Source organism: Pectinophora gossypiella, chromosome 4 (assembly GCF_024362695.1).
Source record: "Pectinophora gossypiella chromosome 4, ilPecGoss1.1, whole genome shotgun sequence".
Lineage (NCBI taxonomy): Eukaryota > Metazoa > Arthropoda > Insecta > Lepidoptera > Gelechiidae > Pectinophora > Pectinophora gossypiella.
Genome location: NC_065407.1, coordinates 5,380,087 through 5,402,562, shown reverse-complemented (window position 1 = coordinate 5,402,562; position 22,476 = coordinate 5,380,087). Strand labels below are relative to the sequence as shown.

General features: G+C 36.7%; 2 protein-coding genes across 4 annotated transcripts in view; one reads left to right on the top strand and one right to left on the bottom strand.

Moving 5' to 3' along the window:
* The window catches only part of LOC126366260 (proton-coupled amino acid transporter-like protein pathetic), a 231,414-nt gene extending 229,276 nt beyond the window's left edge, over window positions 1-2,138 (bottom strand). The window contains exon 1 of the mRNA XM_050009329.1: window positions 2,125-2,138. The gene's annotated coding sequence lies outside the window, so the exon portion shown is untranslated. The remainder of the gene's footprint in view (window positions 1-2,124) is intronic.
* LOC126366279 (glycine receptor subunit alpha-1) overlaps window positions 1-21,773 on the top strand; it is a 62,159-nt gene extending 40,386 nt beyond the window's left edge. For 2 of the 3 annotated variants that reach the window (XM_050009356.1, XM_050009355.1), the window contains exons 8-12: window positions 1,124-1,353; window positions 8,399-8,539; window positions 9,704-9,892; window positions 16,470-16,576; window positions 16,699-21,773. In XM_050009356.1, the coding sequence (XP_049865313.1) occupies window positions 1,124-1,353; window positions 8,399-8,539; window positions 9,704-9,892; window positions 16,470-16,576; window positions 16,699-16,756 (725 nt within the window). In that variant the 3' untranslated portion in view covers window positions 16,757-21,773. Of the gene's footprint in view, window positions 1-1,123; window positions 1,354-8,398; window positions 8,540-9,703; window positions 9,893-16,469 lie in introns of all 3 variants that reach the window. The other variant, XM_050009357.1, reaches the window with a different exon arrangement.
* The last annotated feature ends 703 nt before the right edge of the window (window positions 21,774-22,476 follow it).

The window sequence follows — 22,476 nt, the reverse complement described above, 5'->3', positions numbered from 1 at the left end:
ATTTAAGGAGAATTGGACGCATGCCTGTCTGTTATCTGTCAAAAAAGAAACCGTTATGTTCGAAAACTTCGTTTTTTATTTTCTTTCATATACTATTATATGAAAGTTTTAGAAGTGAATAAAAATATGTGTAGAAGTAAGCTCGTAATATTTTAGTCTTTTTGAAGTATGTCTGTCAAAAAGTAGTCAAACTGATATCTACAAAAATATGTAACAAGAAATGAACGTTACAAGAAAATATTTCTCTGAAATTCTTCCAAATAGTGATAATTTGGAGATAGCCGTGGTCGTATGCCGTGGTAAGGAAAATCTTTAGCCAATGTTCAGTACTTAATGCACAAAATGTCAATACATTTCTTTTATGTTTTCTAAAAATAATTATACGTCTAATTCAGAAGGCATGAATAATTTGGTGAACTAATTTGAATGTTCCAAGCTTCTCCATTGTTTTACTGTCTAGTTTAAAGATAAATTACCACTAGTGGTACATGGCTGACCATCGTCGATATAAGATTTTGTACTGTAGAAGACAGTTACCTACAGTCAATAACTTTACTACCTGGTCTGGCATAAATCTCTTTTTATCTGTCGTTATATAGTAAACTTTGTATTTAAAAGTTTCAAATTTTAATCAGCGATATTTTGTCAGTTTTCAAATCCTATAATTGCTTTGACGATATAAGGCATTAGTAGCCTAACATTTTGTAATGTATTTTCTTTAAATTTTTCTCGCTTCTGTTGATGAAGTGCCATAAGATTGTACCTCTTTAGTACCTTTACTGTTTTATGCGTATTGTATTTTTAAACGGCGGTAACCAAGGGTCATTGACCCTGAAAAAAAAAATATTTTTTAATTTATTAAAAATAAGTACAGTACTTAATACATTTTTTTATAATTGACGGTGCAACAAAAACCAACTTTGGTTTGTCCGTACACCGACATTCACCATCGTCGCTTCCAATTTGCAACATAATATCATACTCGAACAAATAGGTACAATAAATAAAGAACATGTAGGTAGGAATTTATACACTTGCAAGCGAAGTACACAAAAACTAGTTCGCTGCAATTATGTATTGTTATTGTATTCATTACACAATGATGTCTTCTTCTTTATTCCAGGAAACTACTCCAGACTGGTAGTATACTTCAGGTTCGAGCGCCAGATCGGCCACCATCTTATTCAGACCTTCGCTCCATCATCTTTGGTGGTGATGCTATCATGGTTCAGCTTCTGGCTGGACCTGGACGCCATTCCCGGACGGGTCACCCTGCTGGTCACCTGCATGTTGACCCTCGTTACCATGTTCACTGGACTGAGAGCTGACATTCCTCCAGTCGCTTATGTTAAGGTAAATTGAGAAAACATTTTAGATGTACTTGGGAATGCTCGTCGAAATGTAATGAGTGGGTAGTTCATCTTGCGATGGATGTGTCTCTGACTGAGCTCAATTAGATCGTGTACTAGATTCAAGATAAGTTATAAAATTCTAATTACTAAATAAAGACAAATCTAAAACTAGCGAAAACATTTTTTTTTTTCTACTTTACTTATTTATGAATTATAGTCAAGAAAAACGTAATAATAAGTCCGACATTTTTATCACGTTTTTCTAAGACGTCATAGTATGCTTTTTCATACAAATTCTATAGCAATTTCGTGTTTTGACGTTTAGTAATAAACTGATTTTACTAATTTTGAAAGTAGCCTATAGGCAATATTACAGTCGTGAACTTAATTTAGTTATAAAAGAAACGGCCGAAATCTCGATATACAAGGAGGTCAAGGAACTTGCAAAAGAACGAAAAATCTGGAGAAAGCTTCACCGACTAGACTCTAGCTCTTAAATTTTGAATGAATTATTTAACTTCTGTTTTATGTTAAGAGCCGTGGTAGCCCAGTTAGTAGAACGCTTGCCTCTCACTTTGAGGTCGCTGGTTCGAATCCAGCATAGACCTAAACCAATGATTGTCGAATTTGTTTTCGAATTCATGTTCATAAACGATTATTGAATTGAATGAATTGGATGATAAACGATCATTACGTGCGCAGCGATGAAAGAAAACACCGCGAGGAAACCCATATCCCCGAGAAATGCATTTTCGGAGGTATGTGACCTAACCTGTATTGGGCTGGTTTTCCCTTCGTGCTTCTGTAAAAAACCGGACCTGTCAAATCTTCAGGTTAGGTAAACGGACCTTGTGCAAAACGGGATAATGCTAGGGAGATGATATCCTTGTAGTTATAACACAAATATTTTATAGGCTCTGTAGTATTAGGAATTAACTGGACAACTAGATGGATGCGTTCGTCCCGTATGTTGGTCTATTTGTGATGATACACAGTCATAACATACATACACAAAAAGCCTATACATACATATACGTCCCACTGCTGGGCACAGGCCTCCCTCAATCAACCGGAGGGGGTATGGAGCATGCTCCCCACGCTGCTCCAATGCGAAATCAAAATCAAAATCAAAAGTGTTTTATTGCAATTGTACAGTCCAAAAAAGATGTCATAGTTACATTATAAAAAGAAAAAATACAGTTCTTAGGTACAATTTAACCCAATCGGGCGTGCAACATTACATAGGTATGTACTTAAATATTACAATATTAAAATTTAAGGTGATGCGTTTCAGTCAGCTAGGTAACGCTGCGTCAACAGATGGCGTTACTTCTGCAGTTTTCGTATTTTTTTCCATTTATTCGTTTAGTGTTGAGTTCTGACCCAGTGAAATGTTAGGTGGCGAAATCTTACATACATTATCTTTAACTTAAGCTACAATTTTGAAGTATTTACTGCAGATATCATATTGAAACATTGCATCAAAAGTTGGTGTCATTTCAATTTGTGTACAAACACGAAGCTGTCACACACACATGCGAACTAGGTTAGCTATTAAAAGAGATGCATAATTTGAAGTCTACTTCTAACTTCTAAATGGCGCATTTGGTAAAGCAGTCGCCGCCATTCTTAAGTTTCACGGTTCAAACCCAAGTGCATGTTTTAATTGTTTTTACTTTTTGTATTTTTTTTTTACAATTGAATTTGGCGAACCCGTCTATTTGTTACGGAATTTTCAAAAAGTATCACTTTTACCAATAATATTATAATTATACAATAATGTACTTTGCACTAAAGTACCTTCCGTAATTTCCGTATTTTTTATTTTGTAAAATTCTAACAGGCATTAATCGCATCAGTGAACATGCGGCTAACTAAAAAACTACTGAACGGATTTTCATACGGTTTTCACCAATGAGTAGAGTGATTCATGGGCGTGCTTTAGGGTATATAATTTATACAAGTATTTTTTTTTTTGTATAAAATGGTTCAAAAATGATGATGAATGTCAAACATAATTATCGTTACAAATATAGCCGACTTGGAGCTTTCGGCGAAAACACTGCCTGAGCCCATTGAGATATAACAAAACAACGTATGGTTGAATTGTTCCTTTTTTGTAGGTCTACCGAAAAGTCCACAATATGTCATAATAATTATATCGTGTATAAAGAATTGTGTATATGTATTGTATGATTTTACAAATATCGATCACAGTACAGTAATAATAAGGTAGATTTTTCCTAAATTGCGTCGGTTCAAACTTTGTCGCATCGTCCCGCAAGCACGGCGCTGATGTCGCAGTATCCGCATATAATTATTATGACTTGTCATTTAGTTCCAATAAAATCCGCGGGACTTCATTCGTATGTCAGTGACAGCTGGTGATAGCATGCGGGACACTTAGCAGCTAATCGAATTCTATGTTGTTTTCGCGCCCAGTCCAGACGACTTGCAGCGCATTTCTGGACTTATATTTACGCGTGGTGTTTATTGTTAGGTTAGTTAGTTCAGGTTAGGACGTCTTTTTTTAACGAGGATGTTAAAAAAAGACGAGGCTGGGACGTATTAAAGTAGTATTTCCATATATACGCGGCCTGAAATGGCCTGTTTCGGGGACCTGAACTGGTTGCTGTCGAACTTATTATCACGTTTTCTTGATTAAAATTCATAAATAAGTCAAATAGAAAAAAGAAAAAAGATTTTCGTTAGTTTTAGATCTGTCATGATGTCTGTGATGTTTGTTTATTATACATAAGAATTTCAAAATATATCTTTTTTTTTCCCAAAGGGCAAGGCAAAGGGAACTATGCCCATACTGCCATGTCTTGTGTTTTTTTTTCTTGATGATGATTAATGAAATGATGAAACCTAAGCCCCCACCCTCGGAACAGACTCCTACTCCGAACCCCAAACGAAGTAAGCGGCTTTTTGGCGCAAAGCGAAAATAGATAGGTACACTTTGTTTATTGAGTATTCCGATTTAATAATACTATCGGGAATGTTTTCCGACTAACTTAATGTGATCATTAACTACAAAACACCACTTCGTATTGATTATTTAGATTATTCAATGAAGAAAGGAACCTTTCCGTTCCCGTTCCCACCAAAAAGTCCGCGGCAACGAGAATATAAATAAATCTGTATGTTGGATGGAAAAACAATTAATTATAAATGACTACTATTTAGGCCGACAAATGCAACTATTTTTTTTTTCATTTGGTTTTCCCCGAAGGGTAAGGCAAAGGGAACTATGCCCATACAGCCATTTCATTTTATGTATTGATTTTTTATTATAATATATGTCCTCTTTTAAAACACGGTACTTACCCATTATTTAAAAATGTATAAATAATATGCGTTAAAACAAAAATATTTTTCCAATATTCCTTTTCTCAGATTGTAGTATTTTTAGTTTTTTATTTTTTTTTGTTCTCTTCATACAAAATCTCTTTATAAATTGTCACTGACATTCTATTACACTTGTCAAGTAGTCAAAGCCTTTAGAGAAAAAAAAACTATCACGCACACAAACTAACATTGACACCTCTACACGCTCAGCAAATACACTGTAATCTGCACCACTACAAATGTAGAATTGATCAAAATTGAGGGTCTGAAATATGGTACTTCTCGTATTCGGACCCTAAATTTTTGTTAGTTTGCGAAAATAATACACCAAAATATTACTATTTATCGGTTTTATAACAATATTCATCTATACATTGTTTTAAGTTTACGCGGTTATTATCATAATTAAAGCACATAATAACGGGTTCTTACCGCGTTTAAATGGGGATATGAGACTCCCGATATTTCGACACTGTTGCAAGTGCCATGATCACGGGATGACTGATGAGATTGGAGTGGAGTAGGTAGATCCATAATTTTCTACGGGCAGACATATCTGTCTACCCTCTTTCTCTGCCGCTTGTTTATGTTTTTGATACCGAGCCGCTTGTTTATGTTTTTGGTCCCATATGAGCAGGTCATGGGTAGCATAGAAGAGGCGATAAGCCGAAACAGGATTCCTCCAAGAGACGCGGACGTATTGAGACAGGATGTGGCTGTAACATTACGTCACGCTAAAGTCCCGCCGAATAATATCACTCCTGCGGAGCGTTTAGCTCTAAGGGAAGTTCGCGCTGATGAGGACATTCTTGTATTGAAGGCAGATAAGGGCAACGCGACTGTGATCCTGGATGTTAACGAATATGACGAGAAGATCAGAGCACTACTCGCTGACGATACCACATACAAGCAGGTCAATTACAATCCCACGGCAAGAGTAGCTAATCGAACCAAACGTTTGCTGCAGGAGTGTAAGCCTATCCTTCCTGATGACGTATATCAGTGCTTGTCTCGTCCTAAAACAACCCAGCCTCCAAGATTATATGGACTGCCTAAGGTGCACAAAACTGGCGTACCGTTGCGGCCGATCGTGAGTCAAATCAACTCACCTACGTATGATCTGGCTAAGCATGTGGCCCGGGTACTGCAGAATCTAGTGGGACATACATCCTCGTTCGTAAGGGATTCACGCCAATTTGTTGACTTTCTTAGTAGGATGAACGTGGAAAAGGAGGAGGTGATGGTCAGTTTTGACGTAGAGTCTCTCTTTACCAATGTACCCGTTCAGGAATGCTTAGAAGTGGTTAAGAAGAAATTGCATGACAACAATATCCCGATGGAGTATGCTAAACTTGTGGAGCACTGTCTATTATCCAGTTATTTTGTATACAGGGGGGAATTCTTTCTGCGTGCATCATTACATAATTATATACAATATTAATATTAATTTATTGTCAATCTAGTGTGCAAATTAATAACCCTAGCAAACAAATAGTCTACTTACATATTTAAGAAAAAAAAATACTATAATACAATGTCTTGTTTATTATATAATATTATATTTATTATTCCAATCAAAATATTCTTTTAGATTATAAAAACATTTTTGTATTAGCCATTTCTTAAGACACTTTTTAAACTGTATATTATTTTCTTTTCTAATATCTATAGGTAGATGATTGAATATTTTTATTGCTGAATGATATGTGCCTTGACTAGAATTTTTTGTCCTTTTACTTATAATCATTAATGTTGCTTTGTGTCTTAAGTTACGGTTGTTAAATTGCCTGTTATCTATCGGAAAAAAATCGTTGTGTTTTTTTACGAAAGAACATAACTCTAGTAATAGATGCATGTCAGAGTTAACAATGCGGGTTGGTGGATGTGACGATATAAATTATATTATAGTGATGATAATATAACTTTTAGCGAAACCGTGCCGCGGTTGGTGTTTTGTGTGAACGAATGTTAAACCGTTTTCCTGCACAAGGTCTGTACTGCACAAGATCTGCATAGATTTCGCAGTTTAACATAAAATTATCACGTTAGCAAGCATCAATCTAAAGAGCATTTACGAAGGGAACAAAGGAACATGACGTAGGCTTGTTATTACAAAACTTGGGAAGGACAATAATCAAATCATGCCGCCCCACTAACACGATTTTAAAGCAACAAGCAAAATTAGTTCAAGGTTTCCCACATTCTGGTATTTAAGGTGTCACACTTTGTGACAGATCGTCACGAACTTTTGACATAAATAATGTTAACTCGTCTAAGTTATCAGCATACGCTTAAAGTACACAACGCGTCTCAACAGGATTAAAAGTAAATGAAAAGCAAATAACGTGTTTACCTACTTATCATCCTACGTAATTGCTTTGTAACGTTAAATAAATTACCTTAAATACAAACTCATCAAACGACGGCAAGGATAAAAAACATTTTTCATCCTCAAATATCTTTAACTTAGTAAATTGAGACGTTAAATCACCATTTAACGACACCTCGTTTGATCGAAAAAAACTCATCGCTCTCGTCAGATTTTTTAAAGGGAGTCTAGTTTTTTGCTTTCAAGAAAATTCAATTACAGAGCAACTTTTAATCTGAAAATTAAAAGTTGTTACGGGTTTTACTCATCACTAAGTATTATGATTTTAAAGTTTTGCCTGTTTCGACTTAAGTACTAAGAAAATACGTTCTATAGAACGTGTTCAGTTATATTTATGTTCTCAAACATGTCGTAAAACCCGACAGACAAAGCGTGTCCTTTGTAGCACGATAGATTATTACTCGTGTATAAGATGATCAGCTCTCATCAATTCATCTTTGGACTTCCTATCACAAGGAATTACTGGTGATTTATATATCTATGTACGTATGTATCGGTAAAAAAGGAAATTGTCTATTCTATTTCAAACTTTACCCTGCAGAGGTGTAGGCTAGAAACAATAATAATAATTTCAAACTGAAACATTCTTACGGCATAGGAATATCCTGACAATATAAATATTTCAGCCACGTGTATGCCACAAAAAGCTAGTCTAATTTTATTTTTCTATATTTCTATCCTCATTTTTTTAATAATGTTGAGATACAATTTTCATTCATAAAACTATAACACGTGGAATCAGGACATCCCTTGTGAAAACGGCCTCTCCTTGATAGAGTCTTCAATCGGGAATGATATAGGTTAGCAAAGATCTTCTGCAATTTGGATAATATTAACAGGAGGGCGCTGGTTTTGGTGTGCACCATCTCCATACATTCTCCATTTATAACAGCGACAAAAATTACGTTTTCGTAGGATGCGGCATTAGATCCGATTATGGTCAATTGATAAAAGGATTAAAAATGCCACATTGAAACAATTTGTCTAAGTAACTCGTATGTGCGCAAAGACAACAATTTATTGTCAAATAGCAACATTATGGCCTTTTTAGAGGGGAGTTCTCCTTGTCGTTTCATAAGTTTTTTTTTTTATATAATGGCCAAGTATGTTGGCTCGACTATGTCTGATAGTAAGCAGTGAAAAGCCCTAATTGTAGTAGCAACTGATAAGCAACGGAATGAGTCAGTTTTCAATCAGTTGCGACCACCATACTGGCCTACTAAGTGCTACTTCACGCTTCGCTTGAAGGACCACTTGAGTTTGATTTCAATTTCACAATTCAATTTGACAATTGTATCTGTTACAGGCCCTCGACTTATGGATGGCAGGCTGCATGATGTTCGTGTTCGCTGCCCTCGGAGAGTTCGTTGTTGTAAAGGTGCTAGATAAGCAGTACCAGATGAACAAGAATAAAGCACAGGAATCCATGCCGAGGATCATTCCAGTAGTAAGCACAGCGATGATTATTGTAGTATGAGCAGACAACCAGAGAGGGTTAGGACGCGACACCATTTCATGTAATTATGAGAGCCGAAGATAAACCGGCAAAAAAGTCAACAAACGATCTAGCCTTAAAAATCACTCTTAAAAAATAATTTTGGTTACCAACTGATTTACCTACTTAAATTAACCTACGCCTCAGAAACAAGCAAAAGCTTTTGATATAAAAATAAATGACAGTTTTGCTGTAATTTTGCAAGTTTCACTATCGTTGGTGGAATTTCCACATTTTCCTTTACCTTTAAAGTTCATTTTTATCCATCCAAGTTTATCCAAGCCCTTCAACCATATGACGCTAAATAGACATGATAATCTGGATTTGTGGTTATGCTACCGAATCGCGTATAGTAAATTCGACCAAGAATTTTTGTGCTTTACATACAACAATTTGGAATAATTAAATTGTGGCGTTTCAGGCACGTACGTATGCAAAAAGGTTGGTCGTTTTCATACACGGCTAACAATTCTCATGACTTAGGTAGTTAATGGGTTATATAAACTCTAGTTTATCCAATTTAAAGCCCCACTGGTGCTATAATTTCATTGCCAAAAACTGCAGTGGGAAGGTAACAAATCTGAGTAGGTAGGTAGCACTTTCCCGATGTATTACTTAGTTGTTTGAGTGAGTGAAATAATACAACTTTCTTGCACAGAGAAGAATGAAAATTTAGTTGTTTTCCATTCCGACCAAACTAAACTTTTTTTAAATTAATAAGAATGTCAATCGAGTCTACCCGCAATGGAGCTGCATGGCTTTTAGTAGGTTTTAAAATTTTAACAAACATATTTGCCCAAACTCACTTCTTGCACAGAGAAGAATGAAAATTTAGTTGTTATCCATTCCGACCAAACTAAACTTTTTTTAAATTAATAAGAATGTCAATCGAGTCTACCCGCAATGGAGCTGCATGGCTTTTAGTAGGTTTTAAAATTTTAACAAACATATTTGCCCAAACTACCTTCAACACACCACATTGGAGCAGTGTGAAGGAAAACTTAAGCCCCATATATCCTGGTTGATTGAGGGGAGGTTGAGACGCAACAGCGGAACGTTTACAGGTTTAGGCTGTAGATTTTCAATGTATATCTTTAAATGAATTCCCTTCCACAGCGTCTAAATGGAGAAAAGGGCTCATGTGGCACAGTAGCAGCCTGGGAAGGGTCGGGTGTACGATGCCGGAAGGTGGACCTGACGTCACCAACCTCGCCAGCAGCCAACACGCCAGCCGTTCACCCCGCTCCCTCCGCGCCGCATACCCCACATCTCGTTGGTGTAGAGCGTCGCCAGAGCATACTTCAGGTATTTCCTTATCATTCTTGTTCTCTCGTGTGTACTGATAGGTCAATGGCCGACCTTATAAGTCCTAGTGGTGCCAGAGCTGAGTATTTTCATAAATAGCGATAAGTGCTGATAGAGGCAAAACGTCCACCACGCCGGCGAAATTAGTATCGGGGATCTGAAGTATTTGATGTGAGTTGATGGCTCAATAAGTTTATACGACACTATTACGAAAAATGTAGACGTAATAAGTATATGCTTTGTTTGTGCAAAGGGAAATTACAAATTGAAAATGAGCACCAAACTTTCCGAAAATTTAAAGGAGTAAAGCTAACTACGAATTTAGTACCGGACACCTTAATATCCATATACCTATGTTCAACTTTGGCACACTCGTGTTTCAAGAGGGCCTTTCGAAGGTAGTTACGTACCTAGCAGACTTCGAGGTTAATTGCTGTAGCACGTGCAGGATTTACGTTTCATTAAAAATGTTTCGTTTACTCCTGGAAAATAGCGACAGGATAGGTCCGACCTAGTATCGACCGACAGATCAAACGCGCATTGAGACTGTTGTAAAACTTTATCGAATATATCGAATTTAATTATAGTTACAAATTCATGTTTGAAGCATAGACAATTGGTATCACGTGGTTTCTTGAACTAATTCGATTTATGCGCAATGCGTATAATGCTTGTTACAGAGAGCGAGAAAGTGGCAGAAAAATAAATAACCCACTAAAAATAATATTTTGGTTAGTGTTGCCAACAGGCTCGCCCCCTATTACATGGAGCTTAAAAAAACATAGCTGTCGAGAAATGGGTGTATATTATGTATACTGTACAATCATGAGCAATATAATGTACTCACTTTAGGACTCTGTCGCACTAACATATTTGACATTTAGTGAGATTAACAGTTCAATTTGTCAAAAAAGTTAATGTGACATGGTACCAAAGTGTATAATACATTTTTTTTATTTATATTCTTTATATCCTTAATCTAAATACATGGTTTGAATGATGCCGTTAAACCACAAAGGTTTGTCTCGGCACCTATTCGTCGCATTAAAACAGAATAATAAAAAATAAAATAAAAATAATAATATAAAAATACAGAAAACATTGAAAGAAATGAACTCAAAAACACACACAGTGCACTGTCGTCCCGAGTAGGCATAAATGCCAATCAATGCGGCGTACCTCGTATACGAGATTCCCTCTAAAACCAGTTTGTCGCTTACTCGATGCTTCATATACATCATGTTGTATTAATTGATTGCCTATTGTAACGTCGCATCACGCCCACTTTATCTAGCGGGGTAGGCAGTAGTGACTATGTTATTTGTCTTATATACATATACACACATACGTACCTAAATATATATAAAAGAAGCGCATAAATAGTTATACTACACTACATATTTTAATTTATGATACAGTAATGTTGTAATACATAGCATTACATACATATTATATAATTATATAAGTATACTATACGTTAGGCATTTTGCTTATATTTAAGAAATATTGTTTTAATATATTTTTTATGTTTTTGGAATGTATTTTATTTATTAATTCAATTGGTAAACTATTATATATTCGGGGAACCATATATGTTTATGTTCTCTTCCCATATGTATTATGGGAGCGGCCTGTTATCATTTGTTTATTTGTCACTAGCCTCGTTTGTTTAATATGTTGTATTGGCTTATTAATGCTCGTGACCGTACAACTCTGCCTTCGGGGATACAGGCTTTTTTGACATGACTTATTGTACATTTGCCGCAGATGGCACTAACTAGGTATTTTTTATCGTTCTTTTGCAACTTTTTAAAACTTAATTACCCGTATAACTTTAGATTACGTTACATACTTTCATTTCTTAAAGAAAAACTTAGTTACGTTGACATTTTGTAAATAAATATGATTACTCCGGGGTAGCCATATTCAAATATTTCGATGGTTATATCGAATTAAAACAAAAATGTGTGGATTATAGTTTTAATTCTGTAAAGTGGCTAAGTGGTGGTGTAGCTGAATAATGATAGATAGATAGATAAAATACTTTACTGAGCACAATGGACACAAAATACAGAGATAAGGACACCTGTTAGCGAGCGAAATGAAAGATGACCAACTCAGTATTAATGTATAATAAAGAGTAAAAGATCACAAAATTATAATAATGTAAAAAACCTAACTTACACCCCCGTTGCTAAGCGCCATACAATCAACAATACCTAGGCAACGGGGGTTGCCAGATCTGACGCCAACATCTCTCCCCCCTGGTAAGAACCGAAGGTCTTACCAAGCTATGGCGTCAAATCCAGCTTAGCCAGTTTGCGCGCAGGTCGCCTAAGGACCCCTGCGCTGGTCCTTACTTCCGCTACTCGCACGACGCCGTCTTTGCCAGGGAACACCCGCACAACCCTGCCGCGAGGCCAAACCCCGCGGGGCAAATTTCGCTTGATCAAAAAGTTATAGAAAATTCAAACAGACCACAGATCAGAAATGGCCGAATTTCATACGAGAACGAGAACACAAAAAACCTATTAAATTCTGTAGTTCTTGCTTAATTTTAATAGTGTCGAAAATTGGCATAGACGTCATAGACGTCAATCCGGTGGCGACAACGGTATCCACCAAATTGAGCAGTTTTCCAGTAGATATGGTAATTTTAGTTCTTTCAATAATAAAAGATGGCGCTTAAATCACTTTTGCAAGTTACTTTTGAAAGTCAACAAGGCATCAGAAATGTTGATTTAAAACATTAAACATAATAACATTATTTTTAAAATTTTAAGCATTATAAAACCGCAGTAGTTTTATCTAATAATTAATATGTTTACATATGTTATGTATTTTAAATTATTTAAAAAAATATTTAAAAAATCATATAAAACTAAATAAAACTTTTCATTTATTTAAGAAAAAATACAAAATAATATATATAAATATATTAATAATAATAATTTAAAATAATATATATTAAAAATACTATTATTTTTAATATATATTAAATTAAATTGCTTCATTAAATTAAATTCTCAAGTTGCTTCTCCTATTGGAGAACCGATGGTCGAAGTTTCAGAATACGAGTCTTCTAACGAAGACGGTGCTGTGCTTATTGAGCCGTCAAAAATCGAGGAACCAGCAGAAAAAACTACAGAGACTATTCAAACAATAGTGCAAGATATCATTGTTGAAGAAGTGGAGGACCAAGACAGTAAAGCTGAAGACACAGACAGCGGCAGCAACTACGTCCAAGCAGTCTCGCAACCAGAAGAAGTTAGCGTTACAGAAGAAGTAACTGAAATACAGATGGACAAAGAAGACGAAGACACCCTTAAGAGTTTGGACAATCAAGATACTAGTGTAAGTCTAAATGAGCCAGTGTCTACCGCATCGGAGGGAGACACAGTGGTGTTTGAGGGGAAGATGACAATACATTTGAACTTGAATGAAATTTGCAACAATATGAACGCTGGTGCTGGGAAAATTTCTAACTGTACGGAAATTAGTTCTACTAACAATTCTACTAACTGCAAAAGCATGCCGATGGTAACTGTCTCTAATATTACAACGACTACTAATATTTCACCAAAGAATTCCATTAAGACGCTAAAACCATCTAGTGAAAACCATACTTTGCTTACTAACAAACTTGCTGATGTAACGTGTACATTTGAATGTACATTCAATGATGAAAGCGTAGGTAATGATGAATCACGTAATCATGATCCATCTTGTAACAATCATGTGCCCATTAATAATACTCGAGGTAACGATGTCATCAATCCGAAACCTGACATTACAGCTAACAGTGGCGAATCAATGGTAAGTAGCACGCAAGATTCTAATCCATTCTGGGAGAAACGAACTAAGCGTTGTTTGGAGCCTAATAGGCGGAAAACTATTCTGTTTATAAATAACAAAGTCACAACGACAAAAACGGTAGCCAACAATAGTGCTAATAATAATGTGTAAATAATCCTTAGCGAAAACACGAGGTTCGAGCTACTCCATTCTATTTCTCATACATTGCTCGCTCTTGAAACAGCAAGGCAGATGAGAAGTAACGATTATGGACGTATTACAATAGAAATCTTTATGATCTTGATCTCACCTTCCGGTTATGTTAGCAGCTCCGCCGTCACCGAATACCATATGCACATTCTTAGCTATTTTAATTCGTCTAGTAGAAAGTAATTACTAATACCTCCATTTATTGTATTGTCACAAATCATCACCAAATCCCCTACGTGTAAATTAGAAAAGGCGTTAGATGGACCTCGCGGCAAAAGATTGGGCAGGTATTCCTTTACCCAGCGCGCCCAAAACTCATCAGCGAGACGAATAGCCTTCTTCCACGCTTGCCTGCTGATCAGATCGTCATTTGAAGACTCCGGAGTGGGCAAAGAGGCAAACGACCTCAACAGGAAGTGGTTCGGCGTCAGGGCTGGCTCATCTTCATTGGCGACCGGTACGTGGGTCAGAGGCCTGGAGTTAACGATATTTTCAATCTCAGCTAAAAGAGTTACCAGGATCTCCTATCTGGGAGCCTTTTCTCGCAGAACAACCGAAAGGCCTCTTTTCACGCTTCTCACTAAACGCTCCCAGGCCCCTCCCATTGACGGAGCTGAAGGAGGAATAAACTGCCACTCGATGTTGTGAGACGCAGCAAAGTTCATAACGTGAGAGTGGTCAACTGCGGCCCAAGCTTCTCTTAAAATACGGTTTGCACCAACAAAGGCCGTCCCATTGTCCGACAGGATCTTGACGGGGCATCCACGGCGAGCAATAAATCTTCGAAGAGCCATTATAGCGCTGTCTGCAGTTAAACTTCCCACCACTTCGAGGTGAATCGCCCTTGTCACCAGACACGTGAACAACGCCACATAGGCGCCGTATAGGCTCGGGTGTAAAGGGATAACGCTTTTCTCGGGACCTCTTCACCGTTACTTCGAGCGGACCGAGATAATCAAGTCCAACGAACGAGAACGGCGGGCGATGGTGCTGAAGCCTCTCTGAAGGTAGATCGCCGGTGGGCGGAAGCACAGGTTGAGCCCTCTTGATACGGCAGAACTGACACCTAGAAGCGACAAATCGAACAGTGGGCCGCAGGTGAAGGATGGCATACTTCTGGCGTAAATTGTTAACCACAGTCCTTTGATGTGATAGTCAGAAATTAAAAGGCGTACCGTTGGGTGTCGACCATCTAATATTATTGGCTTGGTAACTTCTGATGAGACTTCAGTGACTGTAATCCTGCCATAAGCTCTGAGAAATCCAACATCATCCAGCCGGGGGCCAATCTTGTGTAAGCGGCTTTTCTTAGAAACAATCTTTCCCGATTTAATGCAAGCAAGTTCTTCCGTGAAGGCGTCTCGCTGAGTCTGCTTGAGCAGAAACTCTTCTGCGTCTCTGACGTCTCGTGCGAGCAGCGGGCGTATACCTCTACATAAAGAACTCCCCGAACGCGCCTCTTTGTCCTTCAATAACCGCGTGAATTGAATAACCCGTGCGGTTACACTCAGTAGTCGTTGCCAAGTAGAAAAATGTTCTGCGGACAAAATAACATAATAAATATCGGGGACCTTTTCCCGAGGTCGCAGTTCTGAGTTCACCTCAGAAGAGGGAAGTTCGGATGGAGTTATTTGCGGCCAAGCTTCCTTGATTAATTTACATTGAATGTAGATATAACATTTTGTAAGAAAATTATTTAGTGTACAGCAACAGTATTTTAAGAGTTAAAACTTATTTTTAGTGCTCTCCGTTTTGGTCTGAGTTATTAATTTATTATGTAAACAGCGGTAGGGTTGAAGTGACACGAATAAATGAAATTACTCAAGTGTAGTTAGTCACTGGGTTTAGTTTCCATCTTTCATCCTTGCCCTTTGTAAGAGCTAGCTGGAAAAAGTTTACACTTGGCCGGACAAATGGAGAACATTGAAGGCTCTTATCCGGTACAAATTTTAAGACAACAGGAATGATGGTGCCCAGTTGGGCGCAAATCTCAAATCAAATCAAATATACTTTATTGCACAGAACTACATTTAAACAATCAGACATTAACATATGAATACAGTACAATTTGGGCGGCCTTATTGCGATAAGGCCTCTCTGAATCTCGATTCAGGGCGTCACCTGACAAGCTAATATTTGAAATAATTAATCAATCCTAGTGGGGCAATAGCGGGGATAGAAACATGATGCTGTGTTATGTATGTAGATGTTATGAACGGCCTCCGTGGTCCAGTGGATGAGCGTTATGCTCACGATCCGGAGGTCCCGGGTTCGAATTCTGGTGGGGATAAATCACAAAAATCACTTTGTGATCCCTAGTTTGGTTAGAACATTACAGGCTGATCACCTGATTGTCTAAAAGTAAGAAGATCCGTGCTTCGGAAGGCACGTTACGCCATTGGTCCCGGTTATTACTTACTGATGTAAGTACGTAATCGTTACATGAGTCATGTCAGGAGCATATGGCATCTCAGTAATAACCCTGACACCAGGGTTTATGGGGTTGGTAATCCACCTCACAACCCACACGATAGAAGATGTGTGGTAGATGATTGTTTGTTTGTTGTTGCAGGTCGCTTGGCTGGATGCTGACACGGGCCAAGAGCGGGTGCTATGGAGGGAGATAGACAAACTGTCGCGCGTCGTGTTCCCAGCCCTCTTCCTTCTATTCGTCACTATGTACTGGCCAGTTCTTCTGCTGAAAACAAAAACATCCTCATAACAATTAGAGTTACCCACGCCGTCATACCCCGACGGCGACTTGATAGAAATCTGAACAAATTTTTTACATTTTGTTGTAGTATGCTGAGAACTTGGCGGTCTTTGCTGTCTGTCTACCACGGAATGAATGTAACGTGAAGATAATTCAGTCTACGGAGACTAGCGACGTCTGCATGGTCGTATTGTTTGACTTTAGTACGAAGAAAGTAGAATTAATTAGAATTGGCTATAAGCTTGATTACAATGAAAGTTTTATCAAAATCCATCCAGTGCGTAGTTTTAAACGATAGATACAGATCAATATATTCTACTGAGCTTATTTTTGTAGTGTCTTTCACGATTAGATATGAGATGCTAATGATAATGGCTTACGAGTATATAAGTAATAGGCCTTTTGAACAGAACTACTTAACACCATGCATACCCACATACCGCAACAAACAGAGTATAGGTATGGATTTGTGACACAATATTACAGTATTAAATATAGGCCCTTTTAAATGAGGAAACTATTTAAAGCAAAATATTGGTGCTGGTTCTAGTACACATCATCTACTTTTTTTTCGTTTGGTTTTCCCCGAAGGGTAAGGCAAAGGGAACTATGCCCATACAGCCATGTCTTACGTATTCTTTTTCTTGATGATTGATGAAATGATGAAAGGTGATGATGATGAAACCTAAGCCCCCAAACGAATTAACTCAAAAGTCCGCATAAACTTTCGAGTTATGAAGCGGCTTCCTGGCACGAAGCGAAAATAGGCAGATACACTTTGTTTATTGAATACTCCGATATAATAACACTCGCGAATGTCTTCCGACTAACTTAATGCGATCATTAACCACAAAACACCACTTCATATTAATTATTTAGATTATTCAATTAAGAAAGCAACTGTCCCGTTCCCGTTTCCCGCCAAAAAGTTACACATCATCTAATTGTATTTTAAGTTTTACCTGTCATTTTCTAATCCGCCAAAAAGAAAAGAGACCTGTAATCGACAGGCACAAAATTTATGGAACACACGTCAATTTATTTGACAGCACACGTCAAACGCGTTGCATATCAGCGAGATGCCTATTTCATTCGGCCAGGTTTCATTCGTTTTAAAATTGACAGATGTCAATCATCCGTCCCTTTCCTTTTCCGAGGATAAGAACATGACGGATATAACTGAAAATGAAATTAAGAAGTGTCTGCAGGAATCGGGGCCAATATTACTGTAAATATTATCGACCGGCCGTCTGTCGATGTCGGAAAACGCGATCAATCGATTTTCATTTATTTTTAAGTAATATTACAAAAGGACCTATATATTTAGTAAATAAGTACATAAACGAATATATAATAATAAGAATTACAAAAATAAACAAGTGTTCAAGATCAAAATAATATCATTATAAAAGGACTTCCTGTCCTTGCCAATATTACTTCCACGTAAAATGTAATTAGAACCAGCCGTGTCTCATAATTTAAGTTCGGCAAATTCTGCACAAATCTTTGATGTAAATTATTAAGAATGTAGATACTATATCAAATAATTACATTCTTTGAATTTCAAAGAAGATTTATCATTAAAAGCTTGTTGACATACTTTATAATTAAGCGACAAAACTTATTACGTGGATAAATAAAACCAATTTAGTGGAATTCTACGTAATGCGGACCTCGCGATCAAAACGGATCTGTTACATTTGAATTGATCAGTGCTGGTAACTTGTCACGTAAAATGAACATTAAGAACAACTCAAAGTATGTAACTGTCACACTTTGTAACGTAATTTTTTACATAAATACTGGGTGTTAGCGACACCATACAGAATACTGAGGGGGATGATTCAGCTCGTAATTATGAGTTAATAGCAAGCGGCATTTCATGTGAGAAAATTCATGTTTTTTTTTTAAATTGTTTTCATATCCATATTTTTGCGTCTACGGTAAATTCCGCTCGATATCAAGTATCAACTCAGTTACGATGTCAATAACACGCTGTGTATTCTTTTACAGAACCTCATCCGCTTAAAATGACTGCAGCTTCTCACAACCTATACAGCCGAGCAATAAAAACCTCGGCACAGGGCTCTACACTTTAAAAAAAATACAATTTCAGCACTATAGCTGTCTAATACACTAGTCCCCAGACGGCTATTCCCATACATTCTTATCTTCTAAATAGTCATTAACCTTATAATCATTGTCTTAGAGCTGAAGGTAAATTCTGAATGTCAATGGGAATCTTATTTGAACGCATATTACCTATAAGCGTGTTATAAAATTTAATGATCTTATACTGTCTTGGGATAGGGGAACTAATAGGCAGTTATGCGATAGGAAGAACTTCAAAAATGCCAATGTTGGAAACTATTATCATCTCTTCCAGATCAAACGATGGATTAGTTCAATGCCCAATTTGTCTCCTCTGGATAGATTCTAGTAGTCGCAGTATTGACAACGAGGATCAAGATTTTTACCTATATGAAAGACGTGGATTAGACAGTGAGTGATGGTTATTAGTTCCATTTTATTTCAGAATGGCCCGATTTACTTGTTTGGCAAAATGGACCTTGAAAGAATATTTTGGAATTCATCAAATATTTTAAATTCTCTGATTTGATTAAGGGGGACGTTATGTAAAAAGTTCCTAATAAAATTCGTTGATTACTTCAACTTGTTGTTCGTCAAGTTTACCATTTTGCCCACAGTTACCAATACAGTAGTACTCAAAAAGATATTCATAATGTTCTTTATCTACAGTGCCTGTTGGTTTATTAATAAATTTAATGAGATATGTTTTTGCGAATATTAATATAGTAGGCGTTTGATGGCAAATTCTGCTACCGACAAAAAGCGAAGCCGATAAGATCCTTATGAGATGAGATTTCAATTGAATTGATACTATGAAAAAGAAATGTAAGAAATATAGAAAACATACACAAAACGTTGTTGTGCTAAGAATTATTAAATGACGAATATTTTTAAGGCACAAACAGAAGGTACTAATCACACGAATTTTCAGATAAAAATAAACGAATCAAAAGAATTTCTTTGACAAACTCTCACTTTTTAGGGTTCCGAACCTCAAAAAGAAAAACGGAACCCTTATAGGATGACTTTGTTGTCCGTCCGTTTGTCCGTCTGTCTGTCAAGACCTTTTTCTCGGAAACGCGTGAAGGTATCAAGTTGAAATTAATATATAATACTTATGTCTGCGGTCTAAAAATCAAGCTTCTAAATCAATGCAAACCAAAGATGCTTGTTTTTGCATTTGCAAAGTTATATTTGCAGTTGGTTAATTAAACGCGACGTAGTCGACGTATGGACCTATAAGTTTTACAACAGCGAAATAAAATTGTTGTTCAATTATAAACTTATTTGCAGTTGGGAAACTTATGGCGACCTAGTCGATGTATAAAGACAACTGTTTTCCAACGCCAGTAAAAATAAGTTAACAGACTTATTTAACAACGTAACATGGCATCACGCCTGTATCCCCAAAGGGGTAGGCAGAGGTGTTGCTTCTTGACAGTTTGTTGTGTTGCTATATTGTGTTATCTCTTTGATTATTGTGCTATTTTTTCAACGGCAAAATCTATCCTTGTTTGTTTGCGACGACGCAGCGCAGAGAGGGGTGTTATACTCGTAAGTTTGATCCCGTCTATGTATCGTATCGATCCGATTTAGATGTAGTTTTTTTTAACGTTTGATAGATGGTATTATCGAGAAGGTTCTTAGATATGATTAAAGGTTCCAAGGTCTGATGATGACCAGGTGGTCATAGGAACTCGACAATAAAATGACGCAAGTCCCTCGAGTTTGGGCTTGTTTAGTTAGTCTTGATATCACTCTGGCCCTAGGTGGTTTGTATTCTGCTTCTGATTTTTATTTTATTATTTATTTATTAAATCTTAATACTAAAAATAAAATTTGTCAATGCCCTTCAAAACTGCTTAAACAGTTTGTCTGCAGGAAAGAGTCTTATGGGATAGGAACTCGACATTAAAATGACATAAACCCCTCGAGTTTGGGCTTGTTTGATTTATGTTGATGAGCACTCTGGTCCCAGGTGGTTGTTGGTGGTTGGCATTCAGGGTCTGATAATAGCCAGATGGCAATTTGTGCGGAACCCTCGGTGCGCGAGTCAGACTCGCACTTGACCGGTTTTTTTACAGAATAGAGATTCGTTAGCAGAATCGCGATTCTGTTTAAAAAGTGACAGACCAACCTTATTTAAGTGATTTTGTGTTCATAAAATTTTGTTACCAGGCAAAAATAGACGATTGATTTTATTAATAATGAAAAGCCTTAAATAAATTGATGACTAAATTTGATCTAAACTTGTGCCGAGGACTAGAGGCCTATCACGGTCTACTCTTATTGCGAATTGCGGGCCAATTCTGTAAGGATAAAATTTTGTCACGGTAATTTTATCAATTCTGACGATATAATTATATCGTTTTGTCAATTAGTTCTAATAAATCATGTTGTTCTGTCAAAATACGAACAAAATCACGTGGCACGCATATTTGGGAAAAACAAACTTATCGATTCCGACAAAATGTATTAAATCGATCGATAATTTTATCACGTCGCGCATGTTAGCCCCGCAGGTCGTAATCGGAACAACTCTGCTCATTCTTACCAAAAGACGTCAATAAAACGGTCGAATTAAGGACCAGCCAAATGACAGCTATTTAGAGTCAAATTGGTACGCAACATAATTTTTCATTCATATAATTCAACGTGATAAAATCAATTTGATTAACATCGAAGCTTCAAATACGGTTAAAATTTTTGACTCCATTGTCAGAAATTCAATTTAGGAACTAGAATCACCTTTAGCGAAACTGTACTTCTTGTTATCGTGTGGGTTGTTAGGTGGATTACCAACCTCGTCAACCCTGGTGTCAAGGTTATTGTTGGGCCCCAAAGGCCCCTGACATGACTCATTTAACGACTACTTACTTACATGAGTAAGTAGAAACTGAACTGCTACAAGATGATAGTAATTCAGAAAGTACGTATAGATATTTTATTTAAATATTTCGATTTAAATGTAAATGAGATAGGGTGCTAGTTATTCTGTAATATATTTTATATATTTTAATTAAAAAGTCTTGGAGAAGAGAGAAAAAATACTAATAGAGCAGACATACGCACATAACGAGGGTTGAAAGGCAAATGGGTTTAAGCGACATTTTGTGAACTTTACAGGAGAGCCGTTTAAAGTTTTATTTTTTCGAAAAAAATTCATATAAAAAAAACTACTGAATCAAAAGTGTTCAAAATGCTAAGAATTATTTTTAATTAAACGTTGCACAATTCTGTATTTATTTGGTTCGAAAAACACATCAGTTATAGATTTTAGAAGTCGCTTAATACAAAATGCCTCAATTGAACTAAATTACAGTTGAAGGAAAAACGGTTGATATCCACTAGAGCCAAATATTGGCTAAAAGCAAAATGCTTTAAGAGACCTCTAACTTATTAGTTTGACTAAAGCTAAATGAGTTAAACGACTTCTTAAAAAAAGAAGACTAGAGGCAAATCAGCTTAACCTCCATAAAAGGTTATATGACAGGGAAGGAAAATATCTTAAGTGACCATCCGCTACTAATTTCAATTGTATGAAATCCAAATATTAGTAAGATCGGAAATAAAGTCGGTCCTTAAGCCGTTTTTCCTGGGAGAGATTTTAGTCGGGCAAGGCATTTGTACCTTACAATATTAGGAAAAATCACGGCGGATATAATGAGTAAATCGATTTCATTAAGAAACAGGATCTAGAATATAACCATAAAGATTGTTACACATGCTTAATTCGACTTTTTAAGTATATGGTAAACCGCGTATGATGGCGGAT